This window comes from Limanda limanda, chromosome 1 (assembly GCF_963576545.1).
Source record: "Limanda limanda chromosome 1, fLimLim1.1, whole genome shotgun sequence".
In the NCBI taxonomy this organism is placed as follows: Eukaryota; Metazoa; Chordata; class Actinopteri; order Pleuronectiformes; family Pleuronectidae; genus Limanda; species Limanda limanda.
This window is the reverse complement of record NC_083636.1, coordinates 32681421-32703366: the sequence shown is the minus strand read 5'-3', so window position 1 is coordinate 32703366 and position 21946 is coordinate 32681421. Positions and strand designations below refer to the sequence as shown.

The 21946-nt window shown below is 41.4% G+C and overlaps 1 protein-coding gene across 1 annotated transcript in view; it reads right to left on the bottom strand.

The window, feature by feature from the left end:
• LOC133012294 (astrotactin-2-like) overlaps window positions 1-17884 on the bottom strand; it is a 243249-nt gene extending 225365 nt beyond the window's left edge. The window contains exon 1 of the mRNA XM_061080275.1: window positions 17455-17884. Coding sequence (XP_060936258.1) covers window positions 17455-17884 — 430 coding nt within the window. The remainder of the gene's footprint in view (window positions 1-17454) is intronic.
• Window positions 17885-21946: the final 4062 nt, after the last annotated feature.

Here is a 21946-nt window from a genome sequence, read left to right as displayed (position 1 = left end):
CAACTTCAAAAGGTACCACGTCCATCTATGGGAAGTTTGTAATCAGTTTCAAAAGGCCAAGTGGCTCAATAGTCAACAACAAACACTTTAAACACTGAAGATGTGCTGGGACTAAGAATAGGTTAACAAGGTCTGCTTTGAAGCATAGAGACAAACCCCATGAGGCAGATAAAGAGCAATTACACACCCACCATGCTAAACAAACAACAAGCGTAGCCTTATGTTTCCCCGACACGAAATATGGATCGGAGAGGAGATATAAGAGCGACATTAAGCCTCAGTTAACTACAACAGCACAATAGGGTGTCACTCCAACATTACAACCTCTATTAACTGTTGTTGATTACAACTGGGGCATGTCAACAGTTTAGTCACCACGAGCAAGACATTTGTCAGACAAAACAAAAGCAGGAACAGAAAAAGACTTTGAATAAGGAATAAAGGAGGTCTATTCTTCAGCGTTGTCTTCCTGTCAATCCTTAAAAACAGAGGACATGATTGAAAGCCCCTCTTGTATTCTCAGGCCTCTCAGGAGGTTTTCTGAGTTCGCCGTCTAATGGCAAAACTTTGCGGAACCCTTTGTAAAATCTGAAAAAGGAAAGTGCCAATCGCAGCTTGACAAAGTATTTCCAAGCAGCAGTCCATTTTTACAAGCTTGTGGGACTTGAAGGGGTTAACGGTTTGCCATATCTTGATCATGACATAACTGCGGCACTTCTCACCTCTGACATCGAGGGGAAATATGGACATTCACGAGTGGCCTCTAATGGCTCTGCCTCGGTGACAGCTTATTACGGTAGCTTAGCCGATCTCCATGGGAGGAATCCATAAAACCAAGCAACACATCATTAAGAATCTGTCCGACCTAAGCAGGGATACGGCCTCACGACTAATCAAATGGCTTCTGCCAGTCAAGCAGGCTCAGCAGCGGAAATGCAACCCAAGTTGTTCTAAATGGCACAGCGGCATAAAAGAAAAACACTATTACTCATGGCTTTCAGACACTAACAGCATGCAGTATTGTGTTAATGATTAAATATAAAACTTCTTGGATTTAATTAGTTTCCACATCCTCACTGTCTAAAAGTCAACAGATATTATTGCAAGGCAGAGTGATGAAGGTTGTTTCCAATCTTTCACTTCGACTTTCGAAACAATATGTCCTCCTCGTTCTTTTGTGTTTGGGTGGTATCTCATTGTTAGCTCAAACACAACAGAAAGAGCACCATGTTTCCTGGTTTAGTCTGGGAGGCAGCACTATGGTGAAAGAACAAAAAAAATCAATACACTAAAAATATGTTTGTTTGGATCCCTGTATATTCGGTCGGCTTTCTTAATCCATGTAACCTTCAACAGTCAGGGGATCAATAGGTTGGAAACTAAGAGGCCCTGTTCAAATCCACTGGCAAATCCTAATAAGTAGTCAGAAGAAGCGATGTTTTCATGATGATACCAGGAAACGCTCCTAAGTTGCAGTTTAACATCCAGAGAAAACACATTGGCTCAAACTCAATTAGGTTAAGGAGGAGAGAGCCTGTCTGAAAGCAGCCTCCGTCCATTAGGAGGCTGTAATAATGACATATAAATGCAATTAATATGACTGATGAGTGGCAACATCCTGACAATCATTTGCCTACTTCATCATAATTGTCAGTCTGGCAAATCCCATTAGATCAGTGGATGTAATAGTGAAAGCGCTAAGGAATAAATCTATCACCGGGTTGTCAGAGAGTTTATTAATGTTGAATATTCCGGCTTGCAACTTTTGTCACCTTAACTTAAGTTTATCATTGACCTGATGTTTATATTAAAAGTGGTGCATATGACAGCAAATCAAATGTCTTCTGGGGATAAGGACCCACATTTTAGCATTTATATTACAAACAAACTCTGGTTCTGTGCTCAACCTTTGATATCAAATCTTTATTACAGAAACTGCAGATATAAGCAAAATGTCACATGAGGTTTTTTTCAGTTAAGTCCCAATTCCTGATTTACTTAAAAATAATCATAAGTGCTTCACAAACACAGACAAACCACATAAACAAAGACATTATAAATCTTTTTAACAGCCATATTATAAAAATGAGTCTTTAAAAACGTGCAAAGTTGCCTTGAAGTTAGAAATAAATAAAAAAAATAATCAATCCAAAAATTTGCGTCTTTGATTCAGTTAAGGCAGTGTAATCGTCCTCCGACAGCCATTGTTACAAGCCTAACTAAATGTTGATCGCTTTGCCATTTTGAATGGAGCCATTAATTCTGTTTGTTGAGCTGTCTCATTACAGAGTTAATAGTGCATTTGTCCTGATTGCGGTCATGTTACACAACAGTGATCACACCGTTGCACTAATGGGCGGAGGGCACAGAGCACACAAAGCAACATAAAACGATCCCTTCGCCTCCCTCATGGCAAAATGTCTATTTTCTATTGCCTTAATTCCCATAATCTCGACGATCTATTTTCGGAGACCGGACTAAATGTGTCGACTACCGGCTGTTACATTTATCACTTCTGTCATTTTTGACTTTGTCCCAGCGACAGAGGCTGGAGTTTGTCAAGCGGAGAGGAGAACAGCCTTTTTTTGGAAAGTGTGAGCCTGCGCGTCGCGAGTAAACCTGTGATATTTGACGGGTGACTCACAACAGACGAGTGTGCTTGTCAAGCTACCCTTGGCTCACCTTCCCCTGTTCTGAGATCAGTTTCACAACGTATTATCACACACAGGTAGACGTCTGGAAACTGTTCTTTGACATTAGAAAAGTACTTCACAGGCATCGAGAGGCGGCAAGTATACGAGCAAATTTACACCGTGATTTATCATCTCAAATCAAAGCTGTCTCACTGATCATCTCTGTTAACAAGTGTGAAATCTTTTGTTTCTCCTTCTCTTTATCATGGCGTAGGTTCCTCTGCACAAGACCTGAGAAGTTTGAGACAACTTCCTGTTATACAACTAGTCAGTAGGTTGTGTGCACTGTGAGTGGGTGAGTGTGTGGACAATAGCAGAGTGAGAGTTAACAGTATATCTGTATAGATTGTGCAATTTATTCCCAGTTTAGTAAGTCAGTAAACAGCGAAAGCTTCCACTTCAAGATCCAAGCGAGGGAGGATTAGCTGACTTGGTCGATGAGCTCCGATTTTGTGTACATTGATTTTATATATTTTCATGTAAATTCAAGTATATTATGCTTCTTTGAAATTGTAGATTCTAAAATGGGTTCTCTAAAAACAAAAGCAGGTTTTCTATAATTTGTAAATCAATTGACAGATACTTTGCTCTGTGTTCTGCTATGTGTACAGTAACTGGTATTAACCAGTAATCAAAGGCTGGGGTGTTAATTACAATATCTACACAGAATGTCATTAAGTTACAAGATCCCACAGTTGTGTCTTTGTTTCTCAGAATCAGTAAATATATGAAGAACAAAAATATACAGAGACACAAAGATATATCCGTAAGGTTTGAAGTGTACATAGCAACATTGAACTCAAATCCAAATCAAATATTAATTTAACAGTTTTATTATTTCATCTACCTTACCTGAAATAACTCGGTCAAATAGTTTGGAGAGTACCTAGAAAGTTGCCATAGTAACGATTAACATTTCATTCTCTGACTCATATGTTTAAACAGTGGAGACAATGAGAAGCGATTTCTTTATCATGTTGCATCCTTGCTTGAACTGCAGCTCAGGTTCACGATTTAGCAAATGAGCTACAATTGTACAAATTGACCTCTAGTTGCAGGTACGTAAAATAGAGTTTACAAAAACCAATTAGATAAGATTTGTTTTTCCTACTTGAATGAGAAGCAGGAAACTGTCAGGGGAAACTTGTGATTTACAGCAGAAATGAAGAAACGTTTACAGCCACAGCAAAAGCAGCTTCAGAATATTAGTTGTACCCTCTGGCCGTGGGTATCAACAAAATCATATCACACAGATATGTGGCTGCCTTCAGGGATCATACAGACACAGAGATGTAAACACATTTCAGGAAAACAGCTGGTAGTGACACAACAGCAGCCCTCAATTTATTTTTATCTAAAAAGGAAACTGTAGTTATTTGCTTCTTAAAGATGACAAAGGGACGGCAATCATTTTTTTAAATTAGTGATTAATCTGTTGATTTGTTCTTTGATAAATCCAATAAAATGTCAACAACATCAATGTTGGTGTTGACTAAGATGTAACGCCAGTCCCGTGAGCGAGATACTACCTAAACGAGTATGAGCTTTATCCATTTGCCTAGGCAGACTCAAGTTAGCCCCCCCCCACAAACCCGCTGTGTTTCCCCTGAGAGGACAAAAGATCCTCAGGGTGCCCCACTTTTTTTTGGAACCAGAACATAGCAGGAGTATAAACCCTGCTCTGCCTCTAGAGGAGAAACCCCAACCTTCCCACTGTAATCTTCATCTACATATTAACTCCTTTGGAGAGCAGCTACCGAGAATTGGCTCCAGACCTCGCTGTTTCTCTCCCGCTTTGCTTGAAGTGCGATTTATTTATTTAGAGGAGGTGGCATTAACATTAAAGCCAGACATGCTGCATGTGCTTTTCAGACTCCCTTTGAATGTGTAAACCTGAGAAACAGATGGAAGAAGATATGTCTACATGCCTATTTGTGTAAGCTATCAACACTTGTTTTAACAGCACCAGGGTCTATGCAACAATGCATTATATTAAATGGTATCCGTGTAGGGTCTTAATCAAATAGTTTTTAATGTGTACAGCTCCACAAACAGTCTCACATTTCAACGATTGGTGCAGTGTTCGTTTGGAACGGGCTGTTTACTCGGCCTGTGGTAATGCTGGGTGCAGACTGGAAAAGTGACCTGCATGACTCAGTCTGCAAAACCTTGAACTGGAGAATCATTGGTTATTATTTTCATTGTCCTGATAACCCGGTCATTACCCACTGAGCAGTGGTCACCTGTTTTTTCAATTTGTATTAATATCGAGTACATTGCATTGATTGGACCCTTGCCCATACCAAGTGTGGAAGCGATAAGATTAATGGTTCGCGATATATGCGAGGCACAGACGGATATATCTGGGATCATTCGATATATGATGATGGACCGAGGACTTTAATATGCTGAAAGATTTCACGGATAAACAAGCACAAAGCCGTCATAAAATAAAGGGGCTGAAAATCAATATGTGCCGATGGTTCACCTTGGCAATGCTCTCCGCTAGTCTGAACTTCAGACACATCGCCCACCCGTGACCTCGGGCGAGCACGTTGTGTTACACTTCTGAGAGTAATTGCTGTTAGATCAGAGCTAATCCAAAGCCAGACAAAATACCTGAAAAAAAAAAAGTGCTCAGTTTGCTGTGCCTCGGAGTGGAGGCGAGAGGGAAACAGCCGTGACATACCAATGAGCTTCCTCTGTATAAGTATACAATATGTGAGGCCTAATGTCCATATTCCAACCCCAAAGCTAATCAGAAGTGTGTAGTTGGTCTGGATTCACCTCTATTCATGCTCATTGATGGTGTATATATAAAAAAATAAAGATTAAATGTGACCGAGACATATCTTAAAAATGGTGAATAGGAAATGTGGAGTTCACGGCATGGATACATAATGCACGTTATTTATAAAAGCCCACAGCCGAAAGCATCGTTCAACATGTAACAAGATTCTCTCCATGACCCGCGCGGATGCTCAATAACAACAGCAATTCGGAGCAGAGAAACTCGTTTTATAGAGATGCCATTATAAAGTAGCCCTGTTAGCGAAACTACTGCTTTGTACGATCTTCTTTGTGGTTCTCACAAATTAGTTTCTTTGTAAAAAAATTCTGCCATTATCTTACAAACACACAATGGTGGATCACAACATCCACATTACCTAAGGTTGTTCCTGATGTTTTGTCGCATCTAACTGATTAGAGTAGGGGAAAAGTGTTTTGATGTCTAAAATCAATGGGCTAATGTTATCCAGGGGGACAAACGGTGGGGGAAAAGAAGACTTATAAACATCTGTCCCTGTGCAGATAAAGCCAACTCCAGGAGGGACTTGGATAGATGTGCATGATGGAGCATTAATAAAAAAAAAAAGGGGAAGCCATCAGTCGAGAGGAGATTAATGGTGCAAATTCTTTATCTGAAAGGAAATCTGGGAGATTGTACGGCTTGGAGGGAATGCAAATAGGTGCGAACACACCAGCACAGATAAAAGGTTTAAAAATCTTTTGTAGGAACCACGGGGATGTGACGGCAGCGGGCTGTGCGGAGCTGGCGCTTTTCCAAGGTGCAGAGCAAATTCTTTTGGGAATCAAATTTTATGGGTCTTAAACATCATTGTGATCAGCTTATATGAACAATGAGTCTCCCTCTCCCCTTTCAAACACCGCTTTTCATGTTTGCAAAGTAAGACCCTTATGCGATTTCAATAATTCCATTAACTAGGTTATACGAGAACGTTTAACGACATTGCCAGGGCGATAATGAACTAATAGACAAAATTGGTTCGACGAAGAAAAGCCGTAGCCTTCTGCAGGTAAAGATGACAAACAGCGAAGAAAAACACTTTTTTGTTGGAGCCGTATTTCAAAATGAAATGAGCTGAAACCCTGAAACTATTGAAACGCAGAGCACAGTCTTGTGTTAGCAGAGAAAATAAATAAATAAAAAAGAGCCCAGACAGAGCACACCCAGGCTTTCATGATCCGTGATCTGGAAATCCAACCTGTCAACCAGTAGGAGGACATTTACAGACCATTTGGTCTGTTCGAAGCCCGACACGAGGGGGGGTCGACGGGTGACTCCCACTGAGCCATGTTGCAGGTAAACCATACATTCCACTGACAGTTTGATTCCGACTCAATTCCACCTTGTTCCTTGTAGATGTTGATTATAGCCGAGCAGCGGGGGAAGTGCTTCCCAGATTGCAATTTGAGAACCCAACCGTGCACCACCTCGAATAGTGAATATGATTTCAAGCAATTCCGTCTGCTTTGGCGAAACAAGGGAACCTTGGTTACATTGAAATCACCCACCCAAACCAATGTATAATTGAAAAATATATGAAGGTTTAAAGATAAAATACTGCCGATCCTGGAAAGAGGAAAAAAAACGGACAAATGAGGCTATAAAATGGAGCGAAACACTTTGCAGGCTATTTTTGGCCGATTCCTTTCAATTCAGAAAAGATTGGATTGGTCTTTGTTGCACTTCCTGTTATTGGAAAGAAGTGAAAGCTAAAGAGAGAAAAGACTTTGAAAGTAAATTGCCTGTGCCAATGACTGATCCTTTGATATCCACTAAATTAATTATGCATGAAAAGCGTTTAAAGTTTGCACGTCCATAAACGATCTACAAAGAATCCCAGCAGCTTTAAAAGAAGGACTCTGTAAAGATGTGAGCGGCGCTGGCATTCGTCAAAACTTGCTTTTCTTATGTGTCACACAGAGAGTTGGCACGGAGCGGTCTGCAACTGACTGGCAACCCGAGTATCGGCATCGGGTTTGCAGCATTTTCATTACAACTCTTGCAAGATAAGTCAGACCCTGCACACAACCGGGGGGGCTTTGCCCAGGCAAAGGAAACTCCACCTGCTCTTGAGCACCCTGATAGCACTCACATGAGGGTTGAAGGTTTCTGTGCTATACTGCAGCTTCCAAGCAGAATTTCAAATAGGAGCACATACACAGCAGCTTGAGATGCAAACATCAGGGTCCACCCCCCCCACCCCACACAAACACACAAAATAGTTATGTTTCATTTAGTTTGCACAGTCAGGGGTGGACTAAATACTTCTCTATATTGTGTTCCTTCTTGTCTTAGTAGTGGTACACGTGTACCCTATGAAGGGGAAATTGGCAGTTAAATTATCATTGAAACACTAATGTCTCAGACACTACAGCTCCTGGGATCACTGAGACGAAGACAAACCAACACGTGAAGCTGGTGATTCTCAAAGGAAATAATCAATGAAGGTCTATTTCTCTTAGGTTTTTACGGTTTGTTTTGAGGCAGTTTCAACTATTGAGTTGAGCTACCCAGATGGAAATCAAATTAAATCTTTGAATAAACCAGAAAATACTTCTTATCCATCTGCCTAAGTCTTCGTCTTGGATGTTTTCACCATCATCTTTATCTATCAACTATTATTCCAATCCCATTTCACAAATTAACCTTCACTTAATACACTTGGCATCAATTTTCGTATGAGGATGATTCTCAAATTCATCAGGATGGTGCACATAGGTATCGATCTGCCAAACTTAATAGAGAAATACCTGGAGAGAAAAATATCACATTCTGATAGAAGCTGTGGAGAGTACAAAAAAGATATACTCCCCCCAGACTGCTGAACTCAGCTTGAACTCCACAGAACAAATCAAATCACACAAGCCAATGATAGGAATTGACTTTTAGGATACAGCCTCTATTTTTCTATTAAGGGTTAGATATAAAATCTAGTAAATCCAAATTACTTGCTGTTAGAAAGATGCAGACAGATGGCCGTTTGTTAATCAGCTGCACAAACTAGATGAAAACCTGTAATTTTCTCCTTTTTTTTGTTTTTCAAAATTTGGGTTCAATGCGTGCAGTTTTTTCCCCAATTAACCTGCCCTTTCATTTCCTGTCGTCTATTCAATCAAACCAAAGCCTTGTTTGAAAGGTCACGTTAGTTCTTGCAGTAAACTACATTTGTTTGATTTGTGTATTTGTGCACAGATGACGACCTCAAGTAGATGTTGGCAAACTCGAACTTCGTGAAATATTCAGCACGGCTACATATCACGCTCGCTTTTAAAAGATACTGCGTGCGAGTTGATAGATCTCACCCCAAATCCCAGAGCACTAAATGTCTGGCTTGCATTATAAAACGTGTTTTACTAAGAGAGCAAATGCATTACACGGTTTTTGCCACATGGGGCCTTCTATTATGTGGAAGGGGACACACCAGAGGAGCCCAAGGAGCAAAAAAAGAGCATCTAAATGGAATTGCTTTTATAAATCAGTGTCACATTATACATTCAGTGTACGGACTAAGCCCCTCTACAGTATACAAGCAGAGACGTGAGGAATCTTTTGGGGATCCGCTTGCAACATTCCTTCTCGTTGGATACAACATCCAAACTGTGCTTTTTCAGTCCATCCTTACCCAGCTTTACATATTAAGATGAGTTTTCTTGGAGTTGTAGCATTACAGCCACATAAAGCTTGAGTGGGGCAAGGAAGATGGAGTATCGCAAGTACTGTGACATCGATCATCTATCAAAACTCGTATAAGTAGCTGTTCATTTTTAATGCTGATGCTTAAAACTACTGGTTCCATGAAAAGGGACATGATAATACTGGTGAGAGCCCCTGCCTTATACGGAAAGCTTTTAAAAGGCATAGAGGAAACATGTAAAATTAGCTACAATGGCATACAATGCATTCAACAACCAGCGTATTCAGCTCCGATTTCAGTTATCAGAATCAGCCATTAGGTTTCACATGAAATATACAAATGCATAAGTAGACCCCAACTTGTTTGATGAACAACACAACAGAGCTCATACCTCATGTTTATGTATAAAGGAAGGACACACACTTTATCGGGATCTAACCATTTCTATACATATTTATGGTAAATCACCAAAGAGATTGCATCTTAGCTGACTCATTTAAAAAAACAAACATTGTTGGCTCAATAAACAAAGAGGGAAAAAGCAAAACCAAGAGCTATTGAATTTGCTATACACCCATTAGCCAAACATTATCTTTGATCTTCTTTGCCAATTAATAAAACAGTGGGAAATGTATTAACAATTGTGCACGTTGTTGCTTTGCATAAATCAGAAAATGAGTCAAGGAAAGCCGAGCATGTGCATTCATCAGGAGCATTTACATAAACTTCTTTGTTCGTCCCGTCAAAGACGAGCACAATGCGCCTCTCAGCAATGGTAATGATCAAATGATTATCTTGAGATCAGAGCTGTCGTCCACTGCCACAAGGAAGGGGAACACACGCCGGTGGTGGAACAAAGCATTCCAAAGTTTCCGCAAAGAAGAGCAACCAGCACGCTGACCACAATTCACTCAACCTTTCAAAAAGACATTACTTAGGTCCATCACCATTAAGCTAAAAGAGCAGGAGTCTTCACTCTCTGCCAGACAGATCAGCTTTCCATCGGAGCGTTCCCCATTCAGTGAGGTGAAGCTCTTTTGCAGAATATTGTATGTTATTCTATAACACTCCATTTTTTATAGGTAGACTACAAACAAACAAGCATTTAGTGTTTTTCGACTACAATAAGATATGGCACCAGAATTCGTGTTATCACCCCAGGGGCCAGATGTATTAAAAACCAAGAAGGTTTAATGTTTTGGAATTTTCTGAATTAATCATAAATTTATCTAAAAGCAAATGTTAACAAAAAGGAAAAAAGAGATTTCCAGTTTGACTGCATGGACACAGAAGTTAACAGAATCTTGAATTAAGTGCAACACTTCCAAAAGCTTTGCCACCGGAGAGTCGATAATTAAAATCAAATCAAGCCATCTTGTTTTTCCTTCTGCAACCAATTTACCACAGGTAGTTGCAGTGAGCCCTTTTGCATTCACCCTGAGCTAATTGGTAAATTCCGACTATCGCATGTCATCCTGTCCGCTAGGTCGCCCTGTGTGCATGGTACATGCTGACCCAGGCCGAGGCTGAGACTAGTCAGAACGCATTTACTCTCAGGGATAACTTGGTTTGTTAAACATCACATGTCTGTCCCTGTCTGGCTGTTAAAAAAAAAACATTGCTTGACAGTGTATGAGAAAAAAAATCAATTATTGGTATAGAACAGCCAAATATGATTGATAGCATCCGTATACAGTAAGGAGGTGTCACTGACCAGTATTAAACTGATGAGTAATTCACCTTCAAAATTTTAAGACCAAGTTAATAACCATGAGAAATAATAATACAAAAAACGCTAATGTCAATATGACTAAAAGCAGGTGTAGGCCATTTTGCTTTCAGCCAAAACACAGTGCCATGATCAAAGCCAAATGGGGAGTTTATTTTCTGTAGTAAACCTAATATTTTAATATGCTTGATGAAAAACCTCCCAGCCTAGACTGAAAATCTTGCGGAAGGGCATTACATAGGAGGACTGGCCAGCCACAGAATTCACACCACGGATGGGACCGCACGTGGGACAGATTCATTTTGAAAGACAGCCTCCTGTAGGTCTATTATAGGAGGTCAAATGATAATAAACAGGCCATTTGATGAACTGCACAGGCTCCATCATGGATCTCAGCTGCGATGGTCTCTTTAAAACACCCTCAATACATCAGCTGGATAGGATTGTTTATGGTTCTTCCAAGGAAACTCTCACAAAATCTCATGCAGCAGGACGACTCCCACCTCCATCTCAGCTCTCCACACCGTGTAATAACTCCCACCCCCCCTGACGACCTTTGCCCCCCTCTTCATTGCTTGTCCTGCAGTGCTAAGCTCGGCCCCTTGACATTAGACGGAGATGCGGTGCAGTGTGTACATGTTCTGTGCCACAGGGAACAGAGTGCTCCAGTACAAGCGTTTTTTTCCACTTTACCACTGTTGCCTTTAATCTCCCATCTCTAAGCGAGCATGGGTTTGCTGTAACTCCTACTTAGAAAGATACAGCAGGGCAGAGAGGGGAGACTGAGAGAGAGAGAGGAAAAGGCCGGGTGATGTGCGAGAGCTTTATAAGATGCGCACAAAAATAAGATTAGGATGCTGTTGTTCGATACAAATGGACAGAGGCGATAAATGACGTGGAGACATTCGAATGGTTTTGACCCCTGCGTTAAGTGCCTGAATGTTTTCAAAAAAGGTGAACTCCTAATGAGGTGTTTACCGAGTCAGCCATGTTGCTAAACGTATCGATTTCCACCCGGTCCCGCGTCACTTAAAATGAGCAAAGAAAATTATCCTGTGTGACAAAGCGTAGCGGCGTAGAACCCGCTCCCCAGAATTTCTAAGTGTGATGCTCAAAACTTGCATTGCCAACACTTTCTTGCAATTTGCAGACTAAAACCACGTTGAAAAGCACCGTTTGTTAAAGTGCAAGCCGAGAAGCTCGAAAGTTAAACACTTAATTCCTAGAATGTAATCACAAAACCTTTTTTCCAACATGCAATAAAACCTCAGCAAATTCAATGCACATCACCAAAAGCAGGTGTAGGTGTAGAAAAGAAAGGAGAAAATGAAATATGGAGGTGGCGAGGGAGGGAGGGAAGGGAAGCTCGGTTTGTTTCCTCTGCACAGCCCTTTCTGCTCATCCATTCTCCATGTGACACATGTAGTAATAAATCAAACCTGAGCGGACAGGCCACACTGGGAAGGGGACTCGCTGTCCTTTTCCCCCCTTCCCTAACCTCTGACGTCTGTTCAACAAGACTAGGTCAAAACCTGGTTTATGGCTGAATGATCAATGTGTACAAATTGAGGACACGTGAGGAGCTGTGATATTAGATGTTACTTTACAAAAGGGTGAATCATTCAAAGCTGAAAACGTTAGAATGGTTTGTGCGGGGTGAAGAAAGAAAGAATTGAAGAAGCGGTGTTATCTAATATCTGCCAGGTACACTAGCATATCCTCAAAAGACTGACCATCGAATAGAGAAAAGTATAGTGCCTCAATTCCCATCACTATTTAGCTTGATGAACGAAAGCATTATGTGGTCCATTCATGTCATGCGCTGTTTCATTTACATTTTTTTGTGTTTCAATCATTACATAAACGAAGGCGTATGAAATACAACCTGAGCCACTTGCAGGTTGCTGCTCTGCACTATGAAACCCCTTGTTTTATTAAGATTAAGATTTAAGATACATTTATTTATCCCACACACATGCACAGACATGCACAGGCACACTCATGCAAGGGGAAATTTAACCTCTGCCTTTAACCCATCTGGTGCCAGACACACAGAGCATAATCACAACGTTGTCTTAAAAGTATCAGCATACACAGTATATAAGATAAAGACAGTTGCTTTGCTTTCCACTTTATTTACATGTAAAATGATCCCTCACAGAGAAAGTCAGAACCTCAGTCATGACTATGTCAGCTGTACAACAGTGAGGTGTCCCTGTAGAGGGAAAGCCGAACCTCAGGCTAACCTATATCTGGCGACTCTCTTCAGCAGAAAATAATTTAAATGTATCCAAAATTTAGCTTTTTTGGTCCCTGTTATTTTTGTAAAAATTACAGTAAAGAGGTGTCACTGACCAGTATGAAACTGATGAGTAATTCACCTTCAAAGATTTAAGACTAAGTTAATAACCATGAGAAATAATAATACAAAAAACGATAATGTCAATATGACTAAAAGCAGGTTTTTCCACAGAAAATAATTTAAATGTATCCAAAATTTAGTTTTTTTTGGTCCCTGTTATTTTTGGAAAAATTACAGTAAAGCGGTGTCACTGACCAGTATGAAACTGATGAGTAATTGATCCCTCAGAGAAAGTTAGAACCTCAGCCATGACTATGTTAGCTGTGCCACAGAGGTGTCCCTGTAGAGAGAAAGCCGAACCTCAAGCTTACCTATATCTGGCGACTCTCTTCCACAGAAAATAATTTAGATGTATCCAAAATGTAGTTTTTTTTGGTCCCTGTTATTTTTGGAAAAATTGCTGTCAACATCCCCCTGATTATGTTTATAACTGTTGGCATCAACTCTTATTGAAAGATCAACAGCCAGTAGGGAAACTCCACCTCAGCTCAGCCAGCCAAGCATTGATCAGTCAGGCACAAGGAATTTGCCAAACCAATGTTTTTACTTCCTTCCCGAGTCAGTCAGCAACAGACATTCACATTAACAGGGCCGCACCCACTGTGGCACTCCAGCCAAATGCAATCGGACATCTGACAGTATCGTAAAATGAGACACGAGACTATGCTCATAATGGTTTGAATGACAGTCGGCTAATAAAGCAGGGCCCCGGTATTTTCAAATCTCAGTGGTGTGATTTCCCCTCCTTTTAGAAAATAGTGGGTGAACGTAGCTATCAAAAAGGAGAGAGACATAGATCTCTCTGAAAGGACCTAAAGCCTGGTTTGTAACTCTACAGGTCAATCGAGTGCAGCTCAGCGTTAAACACCGACTGATGACTCACCGGTGGTACGTATTGAATCAAGCAGTGAGCAAATATAGAAAGAAAAATTGGAATGTGTTAATCTGCTGCTGTGAGAAAAAGCCAATTGAATTATTTTGAGCATGAAAAGGTCAAAATATCCTTCACTAAATAAAGACGGGGGGCGGGGGGGACAAGCAGGTGCCTCCAGGGTAATGAGACTGTCGCAGCTTTGGGCCAATTTAGCTTTGGATACGGTTATTCTCTGGTATCACAATAGATGTTTACTCTTTACTTATGCAACTATTGCAGGGATCAGCTGATGTGTTGTTTTAGCTATTTATCTTCTTCTGTCACCGTGAAGCCATTTTTAGACATGAACTCTGGAATACGTCTGCCGTTCACATATGAGGAGAGAAGCAGGAGATTCTCTGGGTCAGACACATTCAAAACAACAGGGAAATATCCACACATCACGCTGAGGGTCGACCTTAGGAGTTATACATTCCGCTTCAGAAATCAGGTTTTTCTCGACAACATTTCGACACCATCATTGTCACGTTATATCGTTTATATTGCTTATTTTTAATCGATTCCCTGCTGTATTCTCACATGGGCTCACTCAGATATTTTACTGGGGGACTGGCAGGTTCAAGAAAATGTTGGGAGCGACTGACTAGGTCTTCTAGTTCACAGACCCTTCACAGCCCCTTTGGTTAAATCTCAGGAAAATGTCTGGACTGCTGTGCTTGTCTTAAAAACATCTACTTTCTGAAAGGATAAAAAATAAATAAATAAATTTAAAAAAAAATCGACATTCCAATAATGAAACAGGATAATGTTGGGTGTTCGCCTTGAAACGATATGGTCTACACACCATACAGCCACTATACAGACACTGTTTAGTGGATTAAAAGATCAAAATTTAAAATTAAACAAATAGAAAATGACTACACAACATCTGTGTGTGTAAAAGGCTTAAGATTCCTGCAGCATCTGAATTCTAATAGGAAAGAGAAAAACGATAGGGAGGAATATTGATGCAACAAATGAAAGTCTGATGATAAAAATTCACTGTGTGTGTAATTCAGCTTGTTCATTTGTTTCTACTAAATCAACAACACAACGTGTGTATTTACGAGGCCGGGTGCCACATTTCATTTGACAAGAAGAACTCTGCAACTAATACTTTCCTCTCAAGGAGAAAAGCTTTCAGGATGACCTAATGCATTGTGATGTTGAATACTGAACACAACAAAAGCAAAAGGTGAAATCATTAGTCCAGAGTTTGGACTCACCAATCCAAAATCTTGTATCACAACACAGGACGAGGAAACTGATAAACCCCAAACGAGCCAGCTGCCATTACAACATATCATAATACATATCAGAGTTTTCACATCACCATTGGCTTCTGGTGCATGGTTGTCATGACAAAAATCCAGCAATATCAACATGCCATGAAAAAAAGTTTTGCTTCAAAAAAAACAATAGGCATTTTTGTTTGATTTGGAAAGCTGCACCACTTCCTGGTGGACAACATGGTCTGGGAAATGACCAAAATATAAACATGACCTCAAAGAGGACAGAATGAAGCATAGGACAGGAAACATGCAAAGGCACAGGGTTGTTTTGAGTCATAGTAGAAACTCATATTTAATATCACAAATTTCCCTTTCGTAATGGAAAGCGCATGAGTCCCTACTATACCGTTATACTCTTGGGATTATTTAGTTTCACAATGTGGTCAGTTGCACGAAGGAGCGTGGCTGCAATTCTCTCAAGGACTGAATGAATACACCAATTTGTGGCGAAGCACATTTTCCATTACGCCGTCTTCAATGTCAAACTTGTCTCCGATTCAGCTAAAATGTGTTAAAAGCCTTTTTACAAAAGCCAATGCAAGTGTAACGAGTTTCGGGTGTCACCCGGGGCGAATGTTGCTTCATAATGTCATTTCAAAACGATTTGGTATCTCAACCTGTGTTCCGAGAGAATGAAGAGCACACATCATGCTTTTGATGTTTATTGCACACGTGGAACCATTAAAGCCCCTGTTTCCTCATCCTCCCTCCGCAGCAGGCGACCGGGCACTGGAAGGGTGAAGCAGCAAATTTGCTAGCTGGCTGACTGGGAGGACAGAGAGGCCTTTCTCACCAGTCAACGGCTGTCCTTAATGAGAATAGAAAGTGATTTACTAGCTTAATGCTCCGGCCCCTCCGCCTGTCTGCCTGTCCGCCTTCGCCTCAACGCAGCCAGTCGAGTTGGCACTATCCACACAGGAAATGGAATTAAGACCAGGGCATGCAGGGAAAGAAAGAAAAAAGGAAGAAGAAAATTGAAGTAATGGGGCATTATCGTGGATTTTCTCCACTCCCTCACGTCACTAACCTCCAACAAGTCTTCTAACAGGTATTCTATCATACTGAGCCAACAGAGTAAAACCCCCCAAACTGACTGGGGGGACAGGAAAACACACGGCACTTTTGCTATCACGCGTGGCTTATTGCATTCAACAAATAAAAGCGTGTGGCGCACACCGTCTGCACCGATGCACAGTCGGAGAAACAGTTGCTTGGCTCACACATCAAAGGGGGCACATCGCTCTATGTAAGCAAGCTCCCTTCATGCATAGTCTGCTCCTCTTACAAATATCCCCTTTCTGGCTGTGGTAAAGGCGGAGTGATGCTATTCCCTGGATCGTTTCTCAGAGACACTTCAAATGACCTGTCAGATACAAGTGTTGTGCTGTTTTGATTCACTCGGGCACGTGTGACTAAACACACACACACACACAAGGAAAGAAAAAGGAGGTTTTGGTTTGTTTTACTCAAAAAGCAGCCACGGCCGAGTGTTGACAGCGTTGGCAAACTCCAGAGGAATATTTCATCCGGTGAAAGTTAGAATACCACCAGCCAGCCAGGCAGGCATGTGTGAGGCGTCAATGCAGTGAGAATAAATTGCCAATTTCATGCCCATCTTTGCAGGGGCCAAATTGCATTCCTTGATTGGAGCACCGTCCTTAGTGTGTGCATGAAATTTGAAGCCTTAATCACGTTAGACCACAAAAAAGGAAAAAAGCAGACAGGAGGGCAAGTGAGGAGAGGGAGAGAGAGAGTGAGAGAGAAGGAGAGAGAGAGAGAGCATGAGAGAGGGGGAAATGTCAATTAAACATGAGTGCTGCCTAGTTCAGAGCAGCAGTGTTTCCAATAGAAACTACTGGAAATAGAAACCCTGCATTGACATGTGGGGTTGTTGGTGTCATGCAGGCTGGACGTGAGAGTTTTAATGGAAGCGGGGGCCAGGTGATGGAGGCAGGGTTCAGGGGGATGGAGCTCAACATGGAGGAGGGTGGGGGTGAGACACGGTGCCACCGCAGTTCTTACCCAGTGTGAAGTAGGGGAGAGCGGTGTTGTCAAGATCATCCATGACGGAGATTCGCCCAGGTAGGTCCGTCCTAACGAACAGCAGGAGCCGGGACTCCCCTCCTCCTCCTCCTCCCGGTCCTCCTCCAGGTCCTCCGCCGCCCGCGGCACCACCTGCCCCGGCGGCACCCCCTCCTCCTCCTCCTCCCGCCAGGCTCCCCGGGGCTCCGGCGGTGAAGCTGAACTCGTTCTCCCGGAGCACGGGCAGGGTGGACACGGTGACGGTCTTCACCTCGCACGGAGCCTCCGCCTCGTGGCTCTCCCTCGTCGCCCGCTCGTCGTCGGGCACCGAGCCGCCACCTCCTCCACCTCCTCGGGTCCCCAGGACGGAGGCTAGCAGGAGCACCGCGGGGAGGAGGGCGCCGAGGGGCGGCTGCACTGTCCTCGCCATCCCGCTCCGTGTGTGTGGCTCCCTGGTTTCACTTCAGAGAGGAGTCGCTGCTGCTGCGGAGGAGACGCGTGCGTCCAGGAGGAGGCAGCACAGGTGGAGTGAGGAGGACATCTCCCGGCTCCGCGCGCACATCCGTCCGTGTCCCACAGCGCGGGACAAACAATCCACCAGCACGTGGTTCCCTCCGAAACACGGGTGTGAGGTGGAGTCAGCGGGGGGGGGGGGGGGGGTCGTTCTCTCTCTCTCTCCCTCCTTTAATGTGTGTTTGGGGTGTGACAATGTACATCACAGCTTTTGGACATTTGATTCATTCTGATTATTCTGGAGGGAAATAAAACAATTGTTTCATTTAACTAGGCACACCTTCACCAGTGTCCCAATAAACCCCATATACACTCCTGATCAAAATCTTAAGACCAGTTAAAAAATTGCATGAATTTGCATTTTGCACTGTTGGATCTTAGGAAGGTTCTAAGTAGAGCTTCAAAATGCAAAAAGAAGAAATGGGAACAAGAGCCCAAAAGTTGTGAGCAGGCAATTTATTGAAAACAACAATTTAACTCAAATAGGCTGTTCATCAGCTGATCAAAAGTTTAAGACCACAGCTCAAAAACAAAAAAAAACTCCTAAAACAGAAATTAAAGCGTCGAAAACTGACTCAGTAATGAGTAGCTCCACAATTATTCTTATTCTTATTTAATCGTATTAAACTTTTGATCAGCTGATGAACAGCCTATTTGAGTTAAATTGTTGTTTTCAATAAATTGCCTGCTCACAACTTTTGGGCTCTTGTTCCCATTTCTTCTTTTTGCATTTTGAAGCTCTACTTAGAACCTTCCTAAGATCCAACAGTGCAAAATGCAAATTCATGCAATTTTTTAACTGGTCTTAAGATTTTGATCAGGAGTGTATATCTAACAACAAACAGAAAAGTACAAAGGAAGTATCCTGACAATCATAAATCATGTAAAAACTCCTAGATCAGTTTTTTAAAGATTAAGATACATTTATTTCTCCCAAACACATGCACAGAAATGCACAAGCACACTCATGCAAGGAGGGAAATGTAACCTTTGCTTTTAACCCATCTGGTGCCAGACACACAGAGCAGTGAGCAGCCATGTACGGCGCCCGGGAAGCAGATGTTGGGGGAGTAAGGTGCCTTGCTCAGGGGCACTAGACAGGGTTGGGAGAATCCTCTTGGATTTTTGGACAGATCAATCCAGGTTCGTCTTTTTGTTGTTTCTCCGTGGAGTCGAACCAGAGACGAATCAGAGACCTTTTCTGCCCATAGTCCAAGTTTCTGCCACTAGTCCACCGCCTCTTCTTTGTTGCTTATATCGAGATCTACTGTGTTCAAACATTTTCTAGAAGTTTATGAAAACGTCTCAATCCTAATGGGTTGTTCCCTGGCTGTCGCCCGCCCCTGCACTACGTTTTGTGATTTTTTTTTTTTTTTTTACATAATCCTGCTCACAAAACAAACACGAAGAAGTTGACCTGTAACATGTAGCGGTATTTTTGCCAGACAGATAATAATACCATGAATAATCTATGTTTATGTTGTTCACAACTTCACCTCCTGCTCCATTGTGTTTCTCTCCCAGAGCTCTCGATCGCATCACATATTGAGTAGAGTACAAAGTGTTAAGGTGTTTCACAACTACAAGAACTGAAATTCATGCATTTAATATGCACTCGAGTAAAGTATTGAAAATACAGAAGAACTCAGAGCAAAATAACTACTTATGGTGCACCGGCTTGTTGAGATGTTGAAACATTAATGCATCTTAAGCTTTAATGCAGCTGGTGAAGGTGGGGCTAATGTAGGCTACTCCTGGGTCGTTTAATCATCATAATGTATTTGTTGGTCATACCTTGCATTAATAATCTAAATATGTAAAGTAAGTTAAGCTATAAAACAAATGTATTGAGTTATAAAGTGCATTATTTGCATCTGAAAGAGTGGAGTTGAAGTAGCAACATAAGAAAGTAGCTAAAAACTGCACTTAAGCACAGTACTTGAGTAAATGCACTTTCTTATTGTTCACCACTGCACATGATCCTATCAGCGGATGGAGAGTCCTTGTTGTGATGGAATTGTAGTTATTCATATTTCCATTCTTTCCTGTGCACTTTGTGATTGCCCCCCGAATTTTATAAATGAGACCTCAGGTCGTCGCCTTGTAATGAACTGAGCAAGTTTCATTCTTCCATAGACTTTCTGTTAAAATAGATGGTTTCCAGCTTTGGCAACAACAAAAAAAAGGTTAAATTTTGTCCACTGCTTCCACTTAAAGTGCAGTTTCACCTGAGAGAGCCCAGTTCAGTATAAAGTACATTCAGTTCACTCTGAAATATATATCACGTCGGATGACTGATCCCGAAAATGAAAGTGAGCAAATATTACTGGGAAAATCCAGGTGTGTTGAAAAGAAATAAAAATACTGTTAAAATACAAACCTCGCAGAAAAAAATGAATTTGAAATGACAGGTTACACAGATAAAGTTTTAGATAAAGGAACATTTATTATGTGAAGCTCATAATATACTGTCTTAAGTATGCACAAATACTTCAGATGCCCTGTACTACATAAAGTTCACATGTATCCACATGTTTATATAATACTAAATCGTTGACTTTATTTACATATTCAATTTCCATGTAACTTTATTACATAAGTTCAATGTCAATTGTGTCCTTTTGGTTTTCTAACATGCTGAGTTAATGGGAATAAATCAATAACTTGAGAGTGATTTGATTAAATAGAATCAAACATACACATTCCCACTTGTTTATAATGTATATATGTATTTATAAGTTTGCCTATTTAATCGAATCACTCAAGACAGGTGATTTATTCATTGACTCTAAAACTGTATTGAAAATTGCTACCACAGAAATAATTGTAACCTTTTTTATTCACTAACAGAAAAAATCTGCACGAAACTACGTCATTCATACAAACACACTCTAGAATAGAGCTGTCAATTAAATCTGATAAAGAGCAGGAAAAAGTATCCATCAAATATTGAATAATTTAATATTGTCTTTCCAAGATCTTCCTGAAGCTGTCTCACGACACACCACTTTGATTTTTCCTCCTCCAGTGGGAGCAGCTCCGTCTTTTCCCTTTGTGAATAGACTTGTGGGACAGGAGTGTCAACACAAAGAGAAGAAATGATGCAAATTTGTACATGTCTGTGAATAGTTAATTTTTGTATCATTTACCTGGTGTAAACATACCACCACTCACTCAAATTATACATAGAATTAATCTGGAAAAGGGACATGGTGCCAGCTTCTCTCTCTTTCTGCCTCTCTCCATGGTGCTGAAATATTCAAACACACACATTCTCACCATGTGTTTTCTCTCTCCATGGTGCTGAAACACGCAGTCGCGGATCTGTCCCAGTCCTTGCACTTACAGTCCTGAGTGCTTATAGGTGCACGTCCGAAGGCCACCTTGTAGGCAGGCACATGTGACTTACTTCAAAAATTGTCTATGCAGTTCTACTTTTCCAGGATACAAGTAAAACGTGTCCCTTCCCTGTATTTTGATGATACTTGTGCCGTCGTTGACCTAAATCAGTGCGGCTACTGTACGGGGGACTAAATGTGCCTTTCTCACACGCCGCTTTGAAAACATACAGCAGCTCTATAAGTTCTACAAATTACCACATCTAGCAGGAGGAATCGCAGTAGATACCAAGTTCAGAAAAACCCAAAATGCACTCAGTTTAAAATGTCAAAGCTGGTCTTTCTGAGATTAAAATTGGCACATGGAGAAAAGGCCCACATTACATCACATGTATGAGATGCAGCCGGGTCATAAATTATCCAACATACATTTTACTGAGTCATGCATACATAACACTTTGAGGTAAATCGTTCTGCGGTAAGGGGCAGTGACTTTGGGTCATCTTATCCAGCTATGTCTTTTCATTGGACAACAATACAATGTCATGCATGCTCATTTCACCTTGCGTGTTAGCCAATCCATCAGTAAGGCACATCCACTGTTGGGCGTGGGCTGTCTCTTTACGTAACCAACAACTGAC